Source organism: Serpula lacrymans, assembly GCF_000218685.1.
Source record: "Serpula lacrymans var. lacrymans S7.9 unplaced genomic scaffold SERLAscaffold_18, whole genome shotgun sequence".
NCBI lineage: Eukaryota > Fungi > Basidiomycota > Agaricomycetes > Boletales > Serpulaceae > Serpula > Serpula lacrymans.
This window is the reverse complement of record NW_006763307.1, coordinates 715,909-738,845: the sequence shown is the minus strand read 5'-3', so window position 1 is coordinate 738,845 and position 22,937 is coordinate 715,909. Positions and strand designations below refer to the sequence as shown.

The window sequence follows — 22,937 nt, the reverse complement described above, 5'->3', positions numbered from 1 at the left end:
TTCGGAGTTGCTTCAAGAAACTATGGGTATCGATGTTCTCGAGGGTATCCGGAGAGTCGGGATTACATACATCGCGAGCGGTGTCGAGGAAGTTGGTGTGTCGACAGTTCTTAAATAAGCGCTGCTGAGTTTCTTCCACGAGTGTTCAATAATGGCCAACTCTAAGTCAAGAAGCCCAGTTTCGAAACGGCTCTGGGGCACGATGGAAATATACTCTTGAATGGGTGAAAGAGTTCCGTCTTGTGATAGTCCCTCCTCTCGAAAATATGTATGAATGGTGACGAGACGACTCAACACGTCTTGAATATGGTTGACTGTACGTTTATCGATAGGGCCATTCTCCGCAATGAGAATCACAACTGATTTTCCACCATGTTGGGAATCCTCAACGAAATGGGAGGCTGCTGCGACAACCTGTTTTTGCGCTCTCCAAACACCGATAGAAGCGAGGCTGTCCAGGATTTTGGCCTCGCGGATACGGACGGGTGAATCTAGCTCACATTTCTCTTTAGAATTAGCTTCATCGAGAACTCGTGAAATGAGAGCAAGGAAATTGACGTTTGGATATTGACTGGGAGTTGTTTGCGACATGTTGAAGGAGTGTTCACTTGAGAGAGAGAGAATGGTCACAACTGTGTTGCAGTGGGAAACTATCACCTCTCTGTCGATGGGTCTGCAAAAGTATTATAACTCTAAATCCTCGTAAATTAACTGTACAGTTCTGATCTGGAATTTCCTCCAAGTTTGCTCTACCTTCGTCTAAGTCATTCTCGTCATTTCATGTAACAAGCCTGCACTTATCCAGATAAGAGCTTTACATACAGTGTCATCAGCCTGGAAGCCTGGGGCCCTTGGGCCCATATTTTATTATTATTTCGAAGCCGAAAATATGTTTTCGAAATTTATGAACTTATATTTGATAACGTCTGAGCGCAGGTACGTTGCAACCATGATGATATGCAATATTTTGTGAAGTACCGGATAGATGATCACAATGTAAAGCGGTATACCCCGCCTTCATCACGAGAAACCGGTGCGTATGTTGGACATAAACACAGGGAAGGGATGGGCCTAACACCGAAGGAGAATGGTCAGTGATGTTACACCAAACAGCCAATTTAGACATGGCTGTACTCACCTCTGTATTGAATACATATTCTGTAAACACGACAAGCAAGTAACGATGAGTTCTCTTATCCTTCAAAGCTTAGACAAAACCAAGATAACTCACCGTTTAGAGGCAAGACTTTGACGTCCGCGAATAAAAGATACAGATATTTCAATGTTTCACTCTGTACCAACAAGAATGTCCATTTAGAACACCTTTGCTGACGACCGATGAGTAAGGAACGCACCATCAAAAATGTCTCCATCTTATCATCGTGCTCTACCGGGACCGCATCCACATTCATCACTCCAGCATAGCCCCCACTCTCAAGCTTGCAGTGTTTTTCGATTGCATTGAAAATCGCCCAGCCGTACTCTCGGTACTGCACGTCCCCTGTTAGTCGGAAAGCGATGAAGAGCGATTCGACAGTCTCTGGGCTGTTCAAGGGAGGTATTGAAAGCGCCAGTCAGTTGCTGAACAAAGCCGAAAAATTCTAAGAAAGTTGGATACCGTAAGATATAACGAGCGTCAAAGGGCGTAGGGCCGCCTGGGCTAATAATGCCAATTCGTCAGTATATGGTTTCGTTGCATATGAACAGAGGTCGGCGGAACGTACCGAGCTCCTTTGATATACCAATCTGTAGGCATATGGGCAAGCTGTTCTAGATTATCGTTCTGTGTTCTGAAGTGTGCGATCTCCGGTGACAACCCACTGTACAATCCGCCCATACCCCAGATCCTCAGTGTCAATATGATGGACCATGGAACAGCATTAAGGGAGTAGAGTATTAACGTACGTTTGGGTATCATGCGTGGCCATGCATGTCCTTATGAGCTCGATGCCCGTCTTCCAGTCGCGCTTTCCTTGCTCTGTAAGTTCTTCTGGGCGTGGTGGGACAGACACGGGATGAACGAGTGCTCCAGAAGTGGTGGCGCCTAGCATAAGTGAACCCCCGAGGAAGCAGACGAGATGATCTTGCTTTGGGACGAGACGCCATTGGCTATAGGAGCATAAATTAGCGAGAGGAAATCGAGCGTTGACATGATAATCCGCGAGGGAAAGGACTCACAGTCCTTGGCCTTTACGCTCTGGCACAAGCTCAGCAGTGTAGGTGAGACTCGATGACGGACTGATCTGCACCAGATGGTCATGTATACCTGTCATTGCATCGTCGTACATCTACTCTTTGTGCATTAGCAACCATGGCCTTCTCTGCATAGTGGGATGGGCAAAGCATACCTCGCGGTAAACGCCTTCAGTTTGATTCTTTCGAATCTGAGTGAGCTATCCATAAAAACTAAATCCACCAGATTTAAACTTACTGTCTGAAGGTACTGTTTTCTGATGGATAGTTCATATATACGATACGAATATACGATGAAAATTCTCACAATAGATACTCGTAGTATGAATCACCACGAGAACCCAGACGTATCGCTGACGTCGCAAAACGGCCATCTTGGCTACCAAAAGCATGAACGCTCCCTCAACTACTCCGCGTGTATCAGTTATGAAGGATGATGACTCACGTCATGAATATTGATGCTAACCCGTGCGACATGCGCGCCTGTTTGATAACTGCCATGACCTGCGATTATTCATATAACAAAAAGGTAAACCCTAAGACAGCATATTAGGCCTCAAGTCACTTACCCGCTCGGCCTTCTCCCAGTATATATCTTCGTCTGTCAGGAAAGCAAGGTAGCGGAACTCAAGTTGGAGTGTTGCGGCTTCAGCAGTACTTATCATGCCACTATTGTCCTTGTCAGGAACACCCTCCATCTCGGCGAGGTTGACGAGTGAGAGTGGGAGGCCAGACTCGGTATCAAAGGCCGGGAGAATGCGGTTCCCCAGTTCTGTGGCTTTCTCGAGATATAGGGGATCCTGCCCTGAGAGGTGGTACGCGGCAAGGAGACCCCCAAGGACGCGAATGGTAGTCTATGGCACAACAACAGAGCAGTCAGTATCGTTGCAGACTTAAACTAGAAAAGAAAGAGGATTCGAGGCAGACCGACCTCGAAAGTGCTGAATGGTGCATCTCTGTCGAAGGACATGTCGTTGGCTACCCACAACTTGGCACGCTCGTACTCGTCGGGAAGGCCCATGATGAGCATGGTGTCGATAGAGTCCACAACTGTATATCCAATGCCGCCCGGCTTTGTCAAGTTGGAGCCTTGATGGCTAATGGGATGATACTCATCATCACCCATTGCGTCCCTCTCTGATTGAGTTAGCTTGATTTGCGTGTTTATTTATACGTGAATATATACCATATGCCGCCCATGCGTACTGAAAGGATGCAGGACAGTGTTGGGTGCATAACACGTGTTGTGTACAGAAAGCGAAACGCACCTTGAACGCTTCTACAACAGCATCACGTTTGAAAATGTCTGCTGAGAAGTCCACTATACTATCTGGTCTGGTCCCATGCAACGTCTCGGATTCCGACAGCCCTAGCCAGTCATGGATAAATGAAGGGTACTATATTCGCACAGGTGAAGTTCAATTCTATGCATATTGTAGGAGGGGTCGAACACACCTGGTAAGCAGCGAACGCGATGACAAACAGAATAATGGCATAAAAGCCTCGCGATGTCAATTGATTTTTTGGTTCACTGGTAGCTTTTACCTGTCATACAGAAGAAATGAGCCTTCCAAACGGTCCTTCGAGCGAGCGATTGACATGAACCTCTGAGACATCTTGTTGGGTTTCTGTTGCATCCTTTTTTCTCTGTCGTAGCTCAGACATGGCTTTGACAATGAAGTGCTACAGCACTGTATGTGGTGGTAGTGAGCTACTCTTGTCATTACGGCCCTATGAGCTCTATACCCGAAACCTCCACGCGTACCGTGCCACTGAATTCCCCCGGTCACGGAAATTCGGTGCTTCTGATCCATACTATCGATCTGCATACCTGTGGCTACCTTGCAAAGCATCCACAACGAACAACGCAAATACAGTGTTATTACCGTCTTACTAGCATTTTGTCAATGCTATGAACATGTTTTTGTGGACAACGCCGGAGTCGAACCACAGCTGACGCCTCCCAGCATTACTTCTGGAATTACAAAGAACCACAGTCGAATGTGACTACCTATGACGTTCATTCACAGACGTGCGTTATCTTTATCTGTTCACTTTGAAGCTAGAACTCACCGATAGCGCATGGCGATTCAGACTGGCATTTTGAGGTATCGAATAAAGAGAGGCATCGAGAAAAATATTGGGCGAAGACAATATATACCTAATGGTCTAACAGTCACCAAGCTTCCACTTACGTTAAATGGAAAAATATTGAAGGAACTCAGAGGACACAAGGATGCAACGTGCTCTAACACGCGTTTAGAGAACGGACTCATCGCACAATGACACAGGGACCAGATATAATCGTAATAGAGTAGGACACTCCTTACGTCGTGATTGTCGACCTCTTCATTGATGACTAGGACAACCTAACTTTGTCCGTGATCTATCCTGAGATTCCTAGTTGCACCGAGCTTAAGTGGTGGCCGTCTTTTCAAGTTCCGTTATGCCTAATACTCAGTTTGTCTTCGAATCGACTTGGCCTTGCTATCTCAGCTACATCTCGTGGTGCCGTTAATTAAAAAAATGCTACACATTATGTTCGCTGAATTTCACTTTTCGTGCAGGGAAACCCAGTATTTGGTCGAACAGGGCGTGGGGTTATCAGATGAGAATGGCGATACAGCGATACAATGGCATTCATCGCCTCGTTCATAACACATAGCAGGTCGCACTCAATTCCTTGTTCGCCTCCCATCACCATGCTCCACCCTGCTGATGTTTACATATGGATTTATTGCCGTGCATTTCCTATCATTCATACTTTTGCCCCAATCATGCTAGAATTACATTTCACATTTTGTTTTAATTTGCTGGTCAATTTGATTTGATATGGCCTCTTCACATTTTGCGTCTATCCCGTTACCAGCCTCTGCAAATTCTGCGAAGCTTGGCAACTTCGACAGGGAAGTCTACCTAGTGGTTAAGTGTCGATTGGGAGGTCTTCCCAGAAGGTACGATATACGAGGTTAGACATGCTCGGCAAGGTTGTCATTTCGCTGAATTGCCTTTGTACTGTAGCATGACGCCTGGGTAACAACTCAGTCCCATGGAGCTGCACCGAACTCTCCAGGATGATCTCAAAACCACTGAACTATATCCAGGCTTTAGCTCAGGTGCGAAAGATTACGGACACAGAAGCAAAACGAGTTACCCCAGCACGAAATCTACTCTCTTTTCTCGAGTCAGAAACATGCCAGACGTCCTATAAGTCCAACTGATAAAACAGTTCGTCTTCACAAAGGCACGAATGCATACCAGTAGTGAAACTCCAGCATCCCTCCCGCTCACTGCACACACTCTCAAATGCGGAAAAGGAGGCCGGTTTTACTCAATTCTACCACGGATGCAACGCTGTACAACTAAAAGCCATCCCGAGTTACTGCACTATATGCCATCTACTTTTGACAAAGCTCACCTCAAAACGGTATGCTACGATGATGAGACGGATGACGAGCTGGAAGCATCGCTTCGAACGGCAACATTTGGCGTTTGACATTCTTCCACCCGAGCAAGAGCCTAGAGGCAAGGTCAAGAGTACGATATGGATATGTACCATATCCATTGGTAGTGTGCTTCTCACTTCAATTAGTGCATTCAAGGACGAACACCCAAGTTCCCCAAGTTCATGTTTTTCATCAAAGCAATATTGCTATATTTGAGAAACCAGACAAGGTCGACCACCAAGAGGTGGGCCTGGATATATACACACCTCAGACCTTAACGTCGCAACGAGTCACTTATAATTTAGAATAGTACTAGATTTTGCGTCAAAGAAATACATCCTCTCGAATTAACGGTCATTGGCTTCTTTGCTTCGAGTGTTTCGCAATCAGATGTCATCATCAGTCCCGTCCCCCTTCAGACAATGCAGACAAAGCTATTACCACAAAACAAACATCGCTGAACAGCTTCCAGTAGCTCTGTTACAATCCAACTACGTGCCGCCACAGGTAGCCAGTCCGAGCCGCTTGAAGAACTCTGTGAGGGGGACAACAGTGCCTTGCGACTACACCCTATACACGTCCGAACCACAGGAGTCGATAGAATGAAAGAAGTTACAGAACACCGAGCTGGATGTATCGTTTGCTTTCAGTAATTGTATGTTCAAAACAAGGTAGCCACCCACCCCATGTATGACCGTTTGGGCATATCGCAGCTGTGATATCCTGTAGTGGCACTTCGACGTGGCATGCTGGGCAGAGCTCGTGGAGCCCGGCTGTAGTTGGGTCTACCGCAACATTTGCACTAACACTTGCTGATAATCTCTGGGCTTCCGCCGAGAGATCAAGGGGTGAGCCCGGGAGAAGGGATTGGACTACGATTCTTAAAACGAAAGGAACGTCGGATGCTACCGGTGTTAGTTGCATAAGCGTTCCATGTCAGGCGAACAAATCTGATAATACTTACCCACTAGGATCGATATAAGTGCTGAGAAATGGTGCATCAAGATCCGTAGAACGCGGTGTGAGATGGTGTTCAGGAGGATTTGAGCGACTTGGCCACATTGTGCTTGCATCTGAGGATCTTTGCATAGCTTCTGCAATGTCACAAGTTACGGGATGGACAACAAATAGGATCACGAGTTAGAGGATTACCCAGCATAGATCTGCCACTGATAATCTCATGCGCGAGGACAGCAGGCCGTCCCACCCGAATAGGTGCGTCTTGAAACTCTTCCTTAGCCTTGCCTTTAATTCTGGGACTAATTCTCCCGACCAGGGCGATATGTCAATAGAAGCTGTATCATCCGCTGGGATCTGATGTAGAATTTCCAATATGCGAGGGCAAAGTTGAGGAAAACTCCCGGTTTTACAAAGATGTAAGAGCGTTGGACGCAATTGATAAATAGGGGCACTTCCACGCGCTTCCCTCCGACAAGCCCGTATCAACGGTCAAATCTGATAAAAAAGTTCAAATTGACACACCTTGACACACATTGCTCAATGCTTCTTCTAATATTTTGAAAACAGTATCGTCATCTAGATTCCACAGTGGGGCGGTGACGAATGTACTATTGTGTCTGGCCTCGTGTTTGTAACTAAAATCCGCTGGCCGCAGAGCCCTGTAATTTGTCCGTTAGCTCCATAATATGTAATGCGTGATAAGAAGAGTGGTATACTCATAAACCCAGATGAAGGTGGAGAACCCATCATAGGATGCCATACCACTGATACGACTGACGTCCATGTGCCGGACCCCAGGAGTGACGTGAGCAAAGATTGATCGTGAAACCTTGGAAAGCATGTCTGTATGTAGAGTATCATCGGCGGTTGGTGGGGACCAAGACGGATTGATTGAAAGACTATGGACGACATGAAAGGATCCATCAAACAGAGACAAAACAAGGGCATCTTGCATGCCGACATGTGTTAAACCTGATACAGGGTACAATGCAGAGGACGCAACGGATATCTTTTGCGTCTGCAGGACTAAGACACGCGAACCAGACCACTTAGATGATGGACTTGGAGAAGACCACAGATGAATGATACCCGATGTGCAGGACACTAGAATAGGCTACAAAGAGTGGTAAGTGATATGATGATATAAGATAGGAGTAAATGACTGACACTCCGTCCACGAAGTTCTATCCATGCTAGATCTGTTATACTCCGTTTGTCTGCTTCGCAAACTTTTGGTGATATAATTTCGCATGTAACATTCACCATAAACTCTGCCCCGAATTTGGAAGTAGATGGTGATAGCTGTAGAGATTGAGTCACTCTCACTAATCCAACACCGCCATCATCCGTGCTGTATGCCAAATAAGATTCACCTGACGCCCAAAGTTATTTTAACCGGAATACGTCAATTAATGCTAACTGACATTGGCCAGGATGTTCTAATGACCATGGCGACCATGCTAGATGGGTGATCCACCGTTCACTCAGCTGAATAGTCTCTATACGTGAGACATCTCCCTCAAAGTCCCCTACTTGATTGAACCTAAAGGTATCATTGACTAACTAAATCATTTTCAAAGATATAACATGCGTACCTGAGCAATGTTATGCTCCCAGCACGATTTCCTAGAGCAAGGATCGATGTATCTAAGGAAGGAATCGGGGCAATAGCGAAGTTGGGTTGTTTGGACCATGAAATACCTACACCACGTCGAGTTGGAACATTGACAGTATATAAGCAGTTGAGGCGGTACGTACACATCGTCTGAGCACAGAGAGCTTTAATCAGGGTCGATGAGCTCTCTGGTAATGATATGGAGCTCAAGAGAAACGATGTGACGTCTTGAATCTAACAATGGCTTCTAGTGGAAAGAAAAATACCAAGTGACAAACCTCACCTTCAGCCATTCTCCTTTTAGGTGGTTCTTCGCAGTAGTCCATAGGGACACTTCCATGTTAGAGTTCAGGACGGCCAATACACACCTAGACGTAGAAAGCGTTCTCAAACCGAGATGATTTTATCAGATAGGTAATAATAATACCTGCCTCGGGAGGTGATGTTACTTGGAGAACACGACACGGCGCGGAGAGAGACGTCTAGAGAACCCAAACTTGTAGCTGCCCAGTCTTCAGAAAGCAGATGAGTTGCTTGTGCAAAAGACAACGTCAGACAGCAAACCTGGAGAGATTTCGGGCCAAGAGTGGGCCTGTCCCCTAGTAGTCTCGATCATTGTTTTGAACCAACCTAGAGGTCGACCACTTTGCTCGTCTCCTGCTGGGGCCTTTACATCAGCAGGTGTGTTGAAGTTGATCCCGGGGTCTGGCGTCTTTGACGAATAAATTCAGCGCGAAGACAACATGGTGGATGAGAAACACACTAGGATGTGTACCGCTGACTTTGTGATGAAGCACGCTTGGCCATCCTCGGACCATTGCATGCAGTTGATAGAAGGATGTGGTGTAAGCGTTGGCACATGCAAAGCCGTGTAGATCGGTGAGGCCGACATGGGTCGGATGTGAAAACTGTGGATCGTACGTGCTAGAAAATGAGTCTTTCATGCGATCATGTCTGTGTGCTACATGACTTACATGTGTAGTGAAGTGCAAAGGGCACGCGGGCGTTGACATGTACTGACAAGCCTGGGGATGAACGTGAATGCGACAGGGTGGTCCGACATACTACACCATATTCGCGGAGATGAACTGAGTACTAACACTACGGTAGGCGGGCCTTGAACCGAACTGCAGCTCTGCCGGTCTGCCGATCCCTATCTTTAAATTTGGCGTACTTGGGCACTTGAAGATAGTATCTCGTTCCTATCTACCACATCCTGCAATCTAACAATGGCCATCGAATTAACTCCTCTTCCTCTCCCTGCCTCAGCTGACCCGTCTAAATTCTCTGACTTTGGTCGTGAGGTAAAGGGTATCAACCCGGGCAGTCTTTCAGAAGATGATTTCGCTCAGCTCCGTGATGCGTTATACAAGGTGAGAAAGGGTCTAGCTTCAGTCTACAGGATAGTCATAGTGATGGACTCTTACTACCACGCATTTTTAGCACGATGCGCTTCTCTTCAGGGATGTCACTCTCACTCCGGAGCAACAGTATGCCTTGACAAAGGTAAGCCGCCATCGCATTCAATGGCCATCAGGAGAACTCACACGACCGTGACCACACTGACATCCAGGCATTCGATCCGGAATCTGAATCCTACGGCCACGGAAATAATAAGACTCAATCCACTAAGAAATCGATTCTTCACCCTGACCTAAAGACAATTCCTCGTGTTCCGCAGGTCCAACTTATTGGCAACGGTACTGTCACAAACCACGAGGGCCTCGCTTCTGCAGCTCTCAAACACCCGTCCCACACTTTCTTCCACAAGACCCACGTCTCCGAGGAAGACTCAGCCGCCGGCATCACTCGTTTCTACCGCTGGCACATTGATGCAGCGTTGTATGAGCTCCGCCCACCTCGTGTCACAACGCTGTACGGCATCACAGTCCCAAATGGTGCCAGCCAGACCGTACGTTATGATGATGGTACTGGAGACGAACTCTCTGTTCCTCTCGGCACAACTGCGTTCGTCTCGGGCCACACTATGTTCGAAATTCTTCCGCCTGGGTTGAAGAGTCTTGCTGTCCGCTCGAAAGTCCGCTACGCACCTCATCCATATGTGTGGATGGGAGCCGCCCACGCTATGCCCACTGGCTTAGGTATCGAAAATGAGGGTCTCGAGTTACCCTTGGATGAACTCCCGTCGTGGGAGGCGTCCAAGGTGATGACGCTTCCTGTGGTCCGTATTACACCCACTCTCCCATCGTTAACTTGCTGATGGTTCCTACGCAGTTATGGAAAAACCCAGTCACAGGAAACTTGCACTTCCAAGTTCATCCGTGCGGTGCTGCAGAGTTGCTCGTCGACCCCCTTCCCACAGGTGCAACCCACGAGGGTGCTCTTTACCCCGATGGTGCACACATCAAAGATCTGAAAGAGGTTAGGGAGCTCCTATACAAGATGCAGCGGCCCGCTATAGCACCAGAGGTCAATGTCTATTTCACTATTTCGCCGAGTAGCCCGCTAAACGAACCTTGGTAGCTGGTATACCCCCATGACTGGAAGGAACGTGATCTTGTCTTGTTCCATAACCGCGGTGTATTACACACTGTTGTTGGTGCATTCAAGCCCGATCAGGTTCGCGCTTTCCACCAGTGCAACCTCGCCGCTTCTGATTCCCCTGCCGGTCCCACCGATGAGGACGTGAAGAAGTATGCGTGAGTTGTGTCCATAGTTGTTTGCAATGTTCCGTCTTTCTGTCTTTCCTTGGAACTTCCTATCTGTATTTTAGGTATTCGTGAATCGTGGTGCTAGGTTACCATCATTCAAATGTCTTGTACACCGATTATCTGTATCCGCGATCATGTACGATTCTGTCTGGCAACATGTATCGTACATCTATGAATTATCTTGCAGTTGCAGTTGCAACCTAAATCTTATTTTAAAACGGTTCGTCCATAGAGCCTAAAGCATGGTAAAGATTTAGTAGTCTAGCTAATTATGACAACCAGTTGAGAATCTGAAAAGAAAAGACAAGAATTACAAGAGACTAACTACGCATCGTACCTATCCTAAGTGTATTTTGGTAAGGAACGTAAATAATAGATGACCAGAGAGATCCAAGAACATAGTAAATAATCCGATCCAGCATGTACATAGAGCACCATAGATAATAAACTCCTCATCCAGGGAGAAAGACGGGGGAAAAAAGAAACAGAGAAAGCAAATTACCAGTTTCGTATACGAACTACCTCATTGTTTTTGTTGTGTTAGTTGAAAGTGTATCACTACAGCTCGCCATCCTCCTCCCAATCATCTTCGTTGCCCGAACGAAAAGCTGGCAGGTGAATATGGATACTCGTCTGGAGAACCTTTTCGAAGCTTCACGAAGGCTGAAACAGCTTCTGATTCATCATCACTTGATGTGGACTTTCCGTTGCCGATGATGTTGCAAGATTTTGGGGAAGTATGCTCATCACCATTAAATGGCTCCTCGCCACTACGATTGGCCACTTCGTTGTCCTCCTTCCCCCTAACCACGAACTTTTTGACGTCGTTGGTATCAACCTTTGAGGGAATGTAGTGATCAATACCATCTGGCTCATCGATGGGACTACGGCGCACGTCGTAGACCAATCCCGGACGCGCCAAAACGGACCGCTCGTCCTGAAGCCTGTTGCTTTGTGGGGGGATGGATTTTAATCCGCCAGCGTTCGAGTTAGGTTTCACTTTAGACGGAACATCGTTGTTATCATCGTCCCCCTCACTGTCGTCTCGTTCCCGAAGGAAAAACTCCTTGGCAGTCTGGAGGCTAGGATTAGTCTTCCGGGGAATATTTTCACCGATGTTATTTGGCTTTGGGATACAACGAGGCGCATCAGCGACCCATCCCTGTCGCCCTCGGATGTAGTCGTCGCGCTCAAGGTTTCTACCCCTTGGAGGAGCCAGATCAACTTGAGATCCATTGTCACTCGAAGGAGACCTCGATCCACCAGTACGCCAATAAGCAGATGCATCGTTTTCGATACTGCCTTTCCTCCTATTGTCTTCCTTGCGTATCTCGGGGGCATGATAAGTAAGGTCAGGTTCATCATCGCTGTAAACCTCACGCGTGTGATAAGTCCGCCCCGATGATCCTGTGAAGTTTCCTTCGTTGTTGACATTACCCCACACCTTGTCAAAAGCGGGAATAGTCTGCCACCCACTGCCACTCTGAGTAGATTTTACTTTGTCGGGCATCCTACGAGCAACGTTTTTCCCCTTGTTGTCCTCTTTTCCCCGCGCGGGAAGCGGATAGTCAAACCCAGTCCCCTCGTCATAGACAGCACCACGCATATTATGATAACCCAGGAACGGTCTACCCGTGTGGTATTCCTCAGCTTGGCGGTCGTATGCCCGTATCTCTCTCCTACCCTCACGAAGCTTCACGAAGGCCGAAACAGCCTCCGTTTCATCACCGATCGAGGTATACTTTGCATTTTCAACCGTACTAACAGCAGTGTCGTTCCAGTTGTCGCCAACATCGCCCGCTTCGGATTCAGACCTATCATCTTCAAGTTCATCTTCGCTGCTAACGTTATGCCTTCTTTGAGACCGCGTCAAGTCGCCGGAGCCGGATGCCCGAGCTTCTTGTCTGCCCTCCCGAAGCTTCGCGAAGGCTGAGACGGCTTCCGACTCGTCATCACTTGGGCTGGAACTCGGTCCGTCAGCAGTGTTCCACTTAGCAACGGCAGTGTTCCCCATACTATCTTCCTCGTCGCTGCTGACATCACGGCTTTGATAGGCCCAATCTGCTTTCGTCATCGAGCGATTAGAGTGGGAAGTCTGAAGGTCGTCATGACTATAGTGATCTGTCCCATTACCTTCATCCGCATCGTCTTCCATGGAGGTGCGGAGGGAAGACACAGCGATGTTTGTGTTGTTCATAAAACAGGCTGCTGTGGGGCTTCGATAATGCGTGGTGAGCGTGGGCGAAGAGGGGTAGGAATATGTACGTGGGACGACTATATTCATGCTACGCGGAGGGGGACGAGAAGACGAAGCACGAGGTGGTGGAAGGGTGGCGATGGGAGGTATCGCAGTGGATGCATGGCTGCTGCGAGAGGGATGTGCGGTGGTGCGGCGTGAGGAGCGAGCGCTTTGAATAGGGGTCGACCGGTCGGAGGTGCTAACAGGAGTAGAAGCGCCTGCCGGTGGTGCAGCAGTACGTGCACGAGGGGGATCAGTCTCAGTAGATGTTTGCGAGGATGATTCTCCCTTGTGCACCCTGAGATGCTGCAAAAGGTTATCATGTCGGTTGAAGCGCTTGTCACACATCGGGTGTGTACATTTGAAAGCTAGCAGAGCAAAACGAGTTCGAAGACCGCTCCCAACGAATTAGGGGAAGAAACTTACGTTTCTCATGGGTGTGTATTGACCTAATGTGACGCTTGAGATGTTCACCACGACTAAAGCATTTCCCACAGCCTTCGACCTTGCAAACGTATACTCTTCCTGCCTTCTGCTTAGTCTCTGTGTCGCCTTCTTCAGCTGCGAGTTTTGTCGGCACACGCCGCCCGCGACTTTTCTTGGTTAGATTGGGAACCGGCACGGGTGGAGCAGTCCTGATTCGAGGGCCACGTCGCTCGGAAGTGAAAGAGGATGCGGAAGTGTCGAGAAAAGTGAAGTTGCCTGGAGTGGGGGACCCTTCTGTCTTTGTGTCCTGAGGTATCTCTGGGACGTCCTGATCGTCAACCTTGGTCGTCGAAGAAGACATGGAAGACGTGATTGCAACGGCAAGTTTTGGATGTTTTGAAGAAACGGCGTCGTGTTCGAGCTCGACATCGGTGTCTTCATCTTCAGCTCGTTTATCGACGGTGCGTTTGAGAGAGGGGGGAGAGGGAGAGTTGTGTAATTTGTCCGGGTCGGCGCCGGGTTTACCGCCACGGGCTTGAGAGCGAGTCATCGGCCGATAAGAGTTTGAGGAAGAGGAAGAAGACCTTGCAGGGATGATGATGGTGTTCTGGCACGTTCGTTTTGGTTCGTAAAGGGTTGGAGACAGCAGTCAACATCGAAATGATAAGAGATCAGAGGAAAGCTATAGTCACCTTTACGCGGGCTGTAATCACGTCCGTTTCGTTGATGACATCTTCTACATCTTGCACTGCATGCACTTGTTCACCCACCGCCATCTGTAAGTCTGCCATGGAGGGTTAAAAAGGAAAACTAGAAGAGAAAAAGAGAGTCAACGCAAAATCATCAGCAACGACTCGCCCCGCGCCTATAAATGAGGAAAGAATCACAGTGAAAAGATGAGCTATGTACAAAATGAGATTGATGACCGAGGCGACGAAAAGCGGGAGTGTCGTGGTCGCTGTTGGTGTCGATGAGCTCGAGGATGCGCTGGCAGATGAGCAGAGAGTAATTGACGAGCCCCTGTCTCTTCGCGGATGCAAACCGTATGTCCTCTTTTTTTTCTCCTTCGCACGATCAAAGGTCACGCCACGTGGTCCACCAGGGACCATGGTCCCGCTCTCTGGTCCACCCTTGGCCAAACCGAACAGTGTGCGGTACTACCCCGCCTCTGTGCTTTATACCCACTCGTGAACGCTCCTTGCATTGACGTCCGTGTGCTGCAGACATCATTCACCACCTGGCTGAACTGCTTTTCCGATGGCATCCCGCGAATCGTTCTAGTTCGACGCAGCAGGCCCCAGGTCGCATCTGCCAAATGCAACGCGGATGCTGTCCTCAGAACAATCCCTCGACTGGTAAAAAAGCACGCGTCTTCACGCGTTTCTTACCCCGCATCGAGGAACAGCGAGCATCAATATTATTTTCTTTCTCGGGTATGTTAGGCCTTCGCTCGTTCCAAGATAGGCCGCCTCTGCTCCTCCTCTCCTCTCTCCAAATAAAGACCGCATCTATGGGCAGCGATAACGCAGAAGAGGAAGAGCCCTGGTCTTGCGATCCGCCTCTGTGGACCGTCTTCTCTAAATCAAAGTTCTCAACGCGCTCCTCCCGAGCCGCCACTAGGGTTTATAACTAACGCCTCGATCAGCACTTTATCTGACCCCATCATGCCCCATTGACGTGGTTAGCGCTATTCGTGCGCCACTATCTTTAAGGAGAGACCAGTACCGTCAGAGCCCTTCGAGGGTAGACTGGCTCACTCCACCGGGTATCTCATTCATCCTGAATAAAGCAAGCTCATTCGCATAACTAGGGCCTCTCAATCGACCACGGAACCCCCGCTGCGGTGACTCCACTCTGGCATCTCTTGCCGATACAGGTTCTCGTTTTCGTCTTCGGCCTCCTCTATCGGCTCGTCAGCATCTCATGCATACCTTCCCACCACGCATCGCCTTGTATCCACGAACGGTATGTCAGAAACGAATGCGGGGGTCTATCTCGCTTTCGCATCCTTGACATTGTCACATTTCGGTCATCTCACTTCATTTTGCGTATGCGGCCCATTGTACCCAGGACCTTCTTTGACTAAAAATACCGCACCGCCATTCTAGTCAATGCCTTCCTTTGGGCGTTGGCATATTGCTCAAAGAGGTGAATTCTGCTGTTCAAATGCGGCTGATGGTGTTTTCATACCATTATCCGATCCGCGGCAAGAGTCATTTGTGTCTGCCATCGTTCCCATGCACGGAAAGCCTGGGTAAGGAAAGGCGGTATGATCACACCCAGAGTTCCAATGACATCTTCTCTGTCTGTTTCATCCCAAACAGTGAATCATGTATCCCGCGACATGCCGCGGAGTATGCGGTAGAGGATAAGCCCGCCTGCGGTTGATGCTTACGCTCTCATCCTCGCTAGTTTTTTACGGTATGTTCTATCGTAACTTCCATTCTGTTCTTAACATTTGGCTGCCGACTTTCCTGGTTCGTCTCGGGGAAGTATGGCAAAGAAGGTTATTTTCGGCATTCTCCTTGTAGGTATTATTCCAGAAGCTTCGCTGTCGTAGGAAACTCGCCGTGCGCGGGCGTGAAGTCAAAGGTTATTTTAATCATTGCAAGACGTTTGCGTCCTGGCTATCAAGGAATGAGCCGGTGACATGCTCGGGTTCATCCATTTAATTTCAATTTGAGTTCTGGTATTGACAAATGTGGTTTACCTTCTAGGTTAACGAAATGCTAAGTATGGAGATGTCGAGCCAGGTTTCAGTCGCATAGAGTAATGCCGTGCATGGCAGTTGCGGCCGCCATACCTGTTTGATGCCTAGTTCGAGTGGAGTCAAAAAGTGAATTGAGCGGCAGCGACCAGCCCGTGAAGGGTAGAGAGTAGACAAGATTGAGGAGGTGGACTGTTTGGGTGTGTCAGATTGAGGAATGGTAAGCCTCTTATTTGCCGCGAAGAGGCGGGCAGGCAAAGAAACGCCCATTCGGTGGCGCAGAGGTCTACAGCAAGTACGTGTCGCGAATCGGATCCGCTAATATCGAACTGCGGTAGTTGTGTTGATATGAGGGAAATGAGAGGTAATGATCCGTGATCCGTATTTGGATGAAGTAGGGAGAGTGAATTCTGATTGACAAGGACGGTACCTGGTATGGTGGGGAGTATGATGAAATGGATAGCACGCCGACGGGGCAGTTGGAGGGTAGTGTGGGTGGTGGAATAGGCTCTGATCGACTTTGGAGATGGGGAGGGTGGGAGTAGATGAAGAGGTGATGGGAGGATGCGGCATTTACGTTGTGTGGGTGATACCCGTGGGCGATATGAAGACTAGAGGGCAGTTTATTTTGCGGGTTGTCTATATGGGGAGCGAAGGGAAGTTGTGTGGGATTTAATGAAGATAAGGCAGGGTAGACATGTGTAGCGTAGAGACGACTGGAATGGCATTAGTGATATGGGGACATAAGGGGGTGGTCCACGGGTCTTTGGCTGTGGACCGGTGGACCGTGAGATGAGATGGTTGTTAAGGATTGGCGGTAGCCTCGTGCTACGGTCACCGACGATGCATGTTCGTTTCTGGCTGATTGTGGCTGTCATTTGAGCACCTCCCACAGAGAACTTCCCATTTGGTAGGAACACACCCTGAGAAACACTGTAATTATATCATTTCCTTATTTCATCCTCGACTCCCTTTCTCACTTTCTTCCATATCACCTGTCCTCTTGATGGCCACAGTCATCTCCTCATAATCCCATCTTCTTCTTCCTATTCGGTGCCACCACCATTTCTTGACTGTTCTTCGTTGGCATCGCCCATTTCCTTGTTTCACCCCTCCGACTTCTCCACTCTCCGCCATTCCCCCCATTCTCACCTCTTTTTTTTTCATTTAACGACCATTAACGACCAGAACACGACAATCTCATATCACAAACTCTTAAACGATCGATCATCTCTCCATCTCCCTTGCTTTTCCTATTTTTCCCCGTTCCCTTTTCTCCCTCTTGCCTTTCCTCCTCTCTATTTCATCTCTCGATCACTTCCGCTGCCATCCGATCCCAACCTCTCCACTCGTGCGTCTCCCCATTATCCTTTCTTCCTCTTTCTTCCTCCGCTCACCACCATCTCTCCGCACCCATCGCACCCAATTTCAAAACACACAACTCAAATATCATATCCCTCGTGGAACGTTCCGGACCCAACTTATCTTGGCTCCACTACCCATTCACTAAAGATCCAGATCCCTACGCCTTGTCATTTGGAGCGTGTTTCTCATTCCTTAAAAATGCATTCGCACTCGAACTTTGCTTTTCCTTCTTCTTTTCCTTCCTCAGCCATTCCATTTTATCGTCCTCAACGCCAGTATCACTACGACTCTCAAAACATGTCTTCCTCTCCTTTCTCCCAGGTAGCCCACTCCCACTCGAGGACCGCTTCAGGCTCAAGCTTCACTGGCAGCCACTTCTCTCCCCAGTCGCCTCACCCGCCCTCTCGCTCGCTCTATCTTTCTGCTCAGCCACATCTCTCTTCCCTCCATGCCAGCTTGCCTCAGTGTTCCTATTCGCCCAATGCGGCTGCCGCTTCTGCCGAGTCGCCATTGTCTTCGTCATCCAGCAGCTCTTTTCCAAACGAAGAGTCGCCTTTGCCAGAGCCGCCCATTGAGGCCATGGAACCGCATCCACCCACTCACGTAGCCAGCGGTAGCGATGACTTTTACGCTTACCCATCACCAGATGACATCGCCGCTTCCGGTTACTCTTACGCCTTTGGAGCCACAAAACCTCTTTCAATTCCTGGCTACGCCACAGAGAATCCAGATATTTACGACCCATCTCTCGCGGCACAAATCCCTGTCTCAGTCTCAGTGCCCATGTCCATGCAGTGGTGCTACGGTACAAAGAAATTTCAACCATCCTATTCTCCACCGCAGCTTTCCCAGCGCCGCGATACTGGATCTCACCCGTATGGCAGTTCAATGTATGATCCTTCCTCTACCGCTACTGCTAATCTCCCCATGGCGTCCTCAAGTGCACCCACCTCTTACCGGAATGAACTCGATGAGTTGGATCTAACCTACCCAGGCGAAGCCATCTCTGCTTCCTATTCGTCCATCTCTCCACCTCGCTCGGCCGTGTCCCCGCAGCACATCCATCAGCGTTTTGCCCAGGCTATGCATATCAAACATGAAGGCGACCTTCATGTGCCAATCCGTCCAGACCTCAATATATACACTCCGTCTGCAACGGAGCCCAACGTTAATGGCGGTATGCAGGCATACAGTGCTCTATTTGATATGGGCCTGCACAACCCCAGCCCTTCCACGTCTGATGTTGGCACTTATCAGCATCATGCTTCAGCGGGACCGATGACCCAGTCCCACTCGCAGTCAGACTTCCAAGCTTCATTGCGATACGGCCAGGGTCAAAACGCACAGCTTTCCGCCATGGGCATGGCAATGTCGCCGGCGCCTGTTTCGCGACATCCTGCGTATCTGGGGTCATCCATTATGGACGCTTGTCATGGCACGTGTCAGGGTCAGGAAAGAGCGCAGCTGAGAGTGCAAACGCAAGAGCTACCGCAACAAAGAACGGTGAGACCAGCGGAGGTATCGCCCATATTAGCATATAGAGAGCTGCAGGAAGATGAGCCAGAAGAAGACGCCGGTGGCACGCTCAGTGGCAGTAGTGCGGAACGCGACAAGAGGCCTGTCAAGAGCGAGGAGGAGATTGGATGGCCAGAGCCGCATGGCAGGCCCAACGTGTCGGCGGCCGCCGTGGAATCTGATCATGAGCGTGACGCTGAAGGAGATGATGAAGACGCCGAAGGCGAAGAAGAAATTGCTGGTGACGACGAGTATGAATATCGCGAGGGCGATGATGGCGACGAGGATGACGACTCTGAATTTCTTCCCCACGGTCGTAGGCGAACAACGTCACAGAGCAATCGACATTTACGTCCACGGTCGTCCACGAACGCCAAGTCGCCGCGCTACAACCCATACGCGACCGCGTACGCTCAACATGCTGACAAGTTTGCATCGGAATCCCCTGTAGGCTCGCCATCCATGCTCTCGCCTACTTCACCATCGTCGAAGAAGCCGCGGAGGCACTCCAACTCTTTGCCGGTGCCAGTTCCAGTGCCTAACTTGACAAAGAAATCGAGAGGACGGCGTGTGCCTACAGTGACTACTCTCAGCGGCACTTCTCATAGCAATGTTCGAGGCGTGCACGTGCGTCCCAGCGAAAGTGCTCTCAACGGCCGGATGTTTGCATGTCAAGTCTCTGGCTGTGGCAAGCTATTTGCAAGGGGCGAACATCTCAAACGGCATGTGAGAAGTATACACACAAATGAGAAACGTGAGTTTATTATCCGCTCATATTATCACTTTTTCATTGACGATATGACTTTGTTGATTTAATAGCGCATAAGTGTCCTTACCCGGGGTGCGGAAAGGACTTCAGTCGGCACGATAACCTCGGGCAGCATATGAGGGTGCACAAAGATTATCCCAAGATGAAAGATAAGGTCGCTGAAAGGTCATGGTGAAGATCAGATGTTCGATATGATGTGCGCAGGTTCGCACTATCATTTCCTGCAGCGACGGTAAGATCCTTACCACCCTTTCATCAAGAACAATGCCTCTGCGGTGACGGGACGAGTTAGGAGCCTTTACCGATTCTTTCCGCTGTTTTTTCTAAATATTACGCTAGACGTAACCCATCTCTCGTTCTGCCACGTTTATGCTATCGCACCCCTCTCTATGTCCATCCTTTATTCTTTTTTTGTCGTTTTCATGGACTTGTGTATATTCTGTCTTATTCGTTTTACCGCTCGTCTCTCACCGTAGCGCCCGAATTCATCCTGGACCTGTCCCGCAGCGAGTAAGCGCGCGCCTGTGCACTGCTTCCTCATACCTTCATGCATGGTATTAGGGATATTCCTATGGTCTATGTAACCGCTGTTGTCCCATCACCGTTCTCATGACACATCATTCCAACGACTTCTCTCCATGCTTTTCACCGCCGTCGCCCAAGATCATATTACCCATCATCCGTGCTATTTCTGCCATCTCGGCGGCCACCATCACTGCTGCGCTGTACCTCTTCTGGTTGTGACTCTGACGACGACTCTTTTTCCTTTGTGGCGCGCACAGTGGCTCTTGCTCGGTCCCGACATGGTATAGCTGGACACCGCTTTTCCTGTTCGGTAGATGTGACTGGGTATCTGCGGCGGCTTGCCTTTTCCTTTTGGCGTCTTGGTGCGTCTCGTCGCGGAAATTAACAAACCTATCAGGTCTTCCATCTCCATCACGAACCCCTACGACTCTCTGATGCCCTCACGCTGTATTCTATCCCGCAATCAATCCCTCCTCATAGGGTTTACCTTGTAACTTCACTTTTTCGCATTGGGACAGTCACGGACGGCTATTTTCCTTTTTCTCTATCTTGTTGTCTCACACATTGTAACTGCGCAATGTAAGCTGTAGCGTATGAAAGTACGTTATGCTTGTAAAGTATGTTATGGGTTTCTGGTTTTATTAGGGGTTTTTTCTTTTCTGTGTCCAAGATTGGTTTTCATTCCAGTCTTACAAAGGCTGTATTTCCTACGTATGTAGCTATGGTATGAGTGTGTCGGCATGGCATATGATATCGGTGTCATTATTTCAAACGATGGACAGGCTCCCAGCTGACAGCTCTTGTTTCTCTGGTCCGTGGATCCTTCCAGCTGAGAAATGATCGATCGATCGATACTATGGAACGGCGGATATTGGCCAGTTCTCGGCTATTACAGCTAAGAGCGAGAACAGAAAAAAATCTTATCACGAGCTTGTGACTTGCTCAAATGCGCCCTTGTTTCTTTTGTCAGAATGTCGTAGTAGTATGATTACAAATGACGAGAGATGATAAGCTAATGGAATACATCTACAACCGGTGACAGGGCTATTCAGTCTCTTTCACACAAAAAGAGAGGGGTTCATGTATGCTTACGGGATAGGACAGCCGGAAAAAGGCACGACGAGAGGTGTGGCTGAATAGAATAGCAGGGGGATGCGAACGACGATAGATAGTAAGAAATTCAAGGAGACTCTATGGGGCGTACGGCGACGAAAAGGGAAGGCGAGAGGGATTTAACGAGGTCATGGGTACGGCCCGGAGGGGCTATGCATCGTCGGTCATGATAGCAAAAAATTCTTGCTCATTAATTTCTCCATCCTGGTCAAGATCAAATTCATCGATCATGGCTTGTCTAGGGTAAATTGGTAAAAAAAGAAACAGAAAGAAAAAAAAGGGCATCAGTATTGACATGACATGGGGGGCACACGGATAGGAAAAAGCCATTTTTATCGATGAATAGCGGTGAACAAAAAGTGTCGCAAAAAGGGAAAGGTGCGTGACAGTATGACTGTGCTCGAAAACGTCGAACTGGGTCACGGTGCTGTGCTTCGATCGATTGTTGTGCGAAACTCCACAAAGAAGGTCAAAAAAAAGGCTGGCGCAACTCACAGTTCATCATCTTCCAGTCGGTCGCCTATTTCCTTCGCTACTCTGCGAAGGTTTCGAAGACTAATTTTCCCAGTGTTATCGTCATCGAATAGCTGGAAGGCTCGGCGGATTTCGTCCATCGGATCACGAGCCAGGATCCGTTCACTCACTGCAATGGAAGATCGGGTCAGTCTGGCGGACAAGGCGCGTTGTCAAGCAAGTTGGAAATGTATGATAGAAGGTCAAAAGACACGCATGTTTGGGTATGTCATCTTTTTTTGATTTGGGATGCTCCATATTGGAAATATGGCAGGCTAGCTTTGGAGAGATAATTGAACGAGACAAAAAAGGCAATTGGACTCAACTGATTTTTGCAAAGTCTTCAAAGTCCATTAACCCATGACCTGTCTTGTCGTGATCTCGCAGAATCTTGAGGACCTCTGCCTTCTTCATATCGAATCCTAGCGCGCGCATCGCGACTTTGAGCTCATGATAATCGACGCAGCCGTCCTTATCCGTGTCGAATAGCTCAAAAGCCTCTTTAATCTCCTGCTTTTGCTCATCTGTGAGTTCTGGTCGAGGGTGCGTGCGTCTTTTTGCCTTCTGTGCTGATGAGGTGTACATTTCGCTTTGGAAGGTGATGGTGAAGATGCACTCGCGCTGAAATTGGCAGAAACAAAAACAACGGACGTCACGTTATTCACGCGTATTGGACCCCGTGCACCGCCTAATTTGAATATCACGCGACGCCGCGCCATTGCATTGACTCAGCGACGGACACCTTCCCTCCCTGCCACCATTTCTTCTTAGATATACCCCTTGAAGCACTTGAGAACTAGCTTGCAGCGAGATTCACGGGAAAATCCAGTCAGCGGTTGTGTCTCGTTATCATTGCAAACTATCACCAGCGCCAGTCAA

The 22,937-nt window shown here is 48.7% G+C and overlaps 7 protein-coding genes across 7 annotated transcripts; 2 read left to right on the top strand and 5 right to left on the bottom strand.

Moving 5' to 3' along the window:
* Positions 1–12: 12 nt before the first annotated feature.
* SERLADRAFT_443685 (uncharacterized protein) lies at positions 13–591 on the bottom strand (the record flags this gene model as incomplete). The annotated part of the gene is made up of 1 exon (XM_007324308.1): positions 13–591. The coding sequence occupies one exon, from the start codon at positions 589–591 to the stop codon at positions 13–15; it is 579 nt and encodes a 192-aa protein (XP_007324370.1).
* A 338-nt stretch (positions 592–929) lies between these two features.
* On the bottom strand, positions 930–3,880 carry SERLADRAFT_480395 (glycoside hydrolase family 47 protein; the record flags this gene model as incomplete). The annotated part of the gene is made up of 18 exons (XM_007324307.1): positions 930–1,071; positions 1,139–1,158; positions 1,232–1,292; positions 1,356–1,545; positions 1,619–1,660; positions 1,725–1,820; positions 1,906–2,109; positions 2,179–2,288; positions 2,349–2,375; positions 2,432–2,450; positions 2,501–2,572; positions 2,639–2,697; positions 2,763–3,047; positions 3,125–3,330; positions 3,380–3,398; positions 3,462–3,590; positions 3,649–3,738; positions 3,799–3,880. The coding sequence occupies 18 exons, from the start codon at positions 3,856–3,858 to the stop codon at positions 1,021–1,023; spliced, it is 1,740 nt and encodes a 579-aa protein (XP_007324369.1).
* A 2,042-nt stretch (positions 3,881–5,922) lies between these two features.
* SERLADRAFT_454042 (uncharacterized protein) lies at positions 5,923–9,247 on the bottom strand (the record flags this gene model as incomplete). The annotated part of the gene is made up of 15 exons (XM_007324306.1): positions 5,923–6,266; positions 6,323–6,544; positions 6,604–6,733; positions 6,792–7,060; positions 7,122–7,258; positions 7,316–7,713; positions 7,767–7,972; positions 8,024–8,142; positions 8,195–8,300; positions 8,358–8,448; positions 8,498–8,582; positions 8,642–8,726; positions 8,779–8,926; positions 8,978–9,122; positions 9,190–9,247. 15 exons carry the CDS (start codon positions 9,225–9,227, stop codon positions 6,055–6,057), a joined length of 2,391 nt encoding a protein of 796 aa, XP_007324368.1.
* Positions 9,248–9,407: 160 nt separating this feature from the next.
* SERLADRAFT_480389 (uncharacterized protein) lies at positions 9,408–11,127 on the top strand (the record flags this gene model as incomplete). Its single annotated transcript, XM_007324305.1, has 5 exons — positions 9,408–9,587; positions 9,658–9,720; positions 9,788–10,396; positions 10,450–10,644; positions 10,699–11,127. 5 exons carry the CDS (start codon positions 9,444–9,446, stop codon positions 10,876–10,878), a joined length of 1,191 nt encoding a protein of 396 aa, XP_007324367.1.
* SERLADRAFT_480388 (uncharacterized protein) lies at positions 11,096–12,368 on the bottom strand (the record flags this gene model as incomplete). The annotated part of the gene is made up of 2 exons (XM_007324304.1): positions 11,096–11,473; positions 11,557–12,368. The coding sequence occupies one exon, from the start codon at positions 12,318–12,320 to the stop codon at positions 11,883–11,885; it is 438 nt and encodes a 145-aa protein (XP_007324366.1).
* A 7,108-nt stretch (positions 12,369–19,476) lies between these two features.
* Positions 19,477–21,204, top strand: SERLADRAFT_480387 (uncharacterized protein; the record flags this gene model as incomplete). The annotated part of the gene is made up of 2 exons (XM_007324303.1): positions 19,477–19,892; positions 19,958–21,204. The coding sequence occupies 2 exons, from the start codon at positions 19,601–19,603 to the stop codon at positions 20,080–20,082; spliced, it is 417 nt and encodes a 138-aa protein (XP_007324365.1).
* Positions 21,205–21,399: 195 nt separating this feature from the next.
* Positions 21,400–22,655, bottom strand: SERLADRAFT_480385 (uncharacterized protein; the record flags this gene model as incomplete). Its single annotated transcript, XM_007324302.1, has 3 exons — positions 21,400–21,783; positions 22,041–22,188; positions 22,385–22,655. 3 exons carry the CDS (start codon positions 22,641–22,643, stop codon positions 21,696–21,698), a joined length of 495 nt encoding a protein of 164 aa, XP_007324364.1.
* Positions 22,656–22,937: the final 282 nt, after the last annotated feature.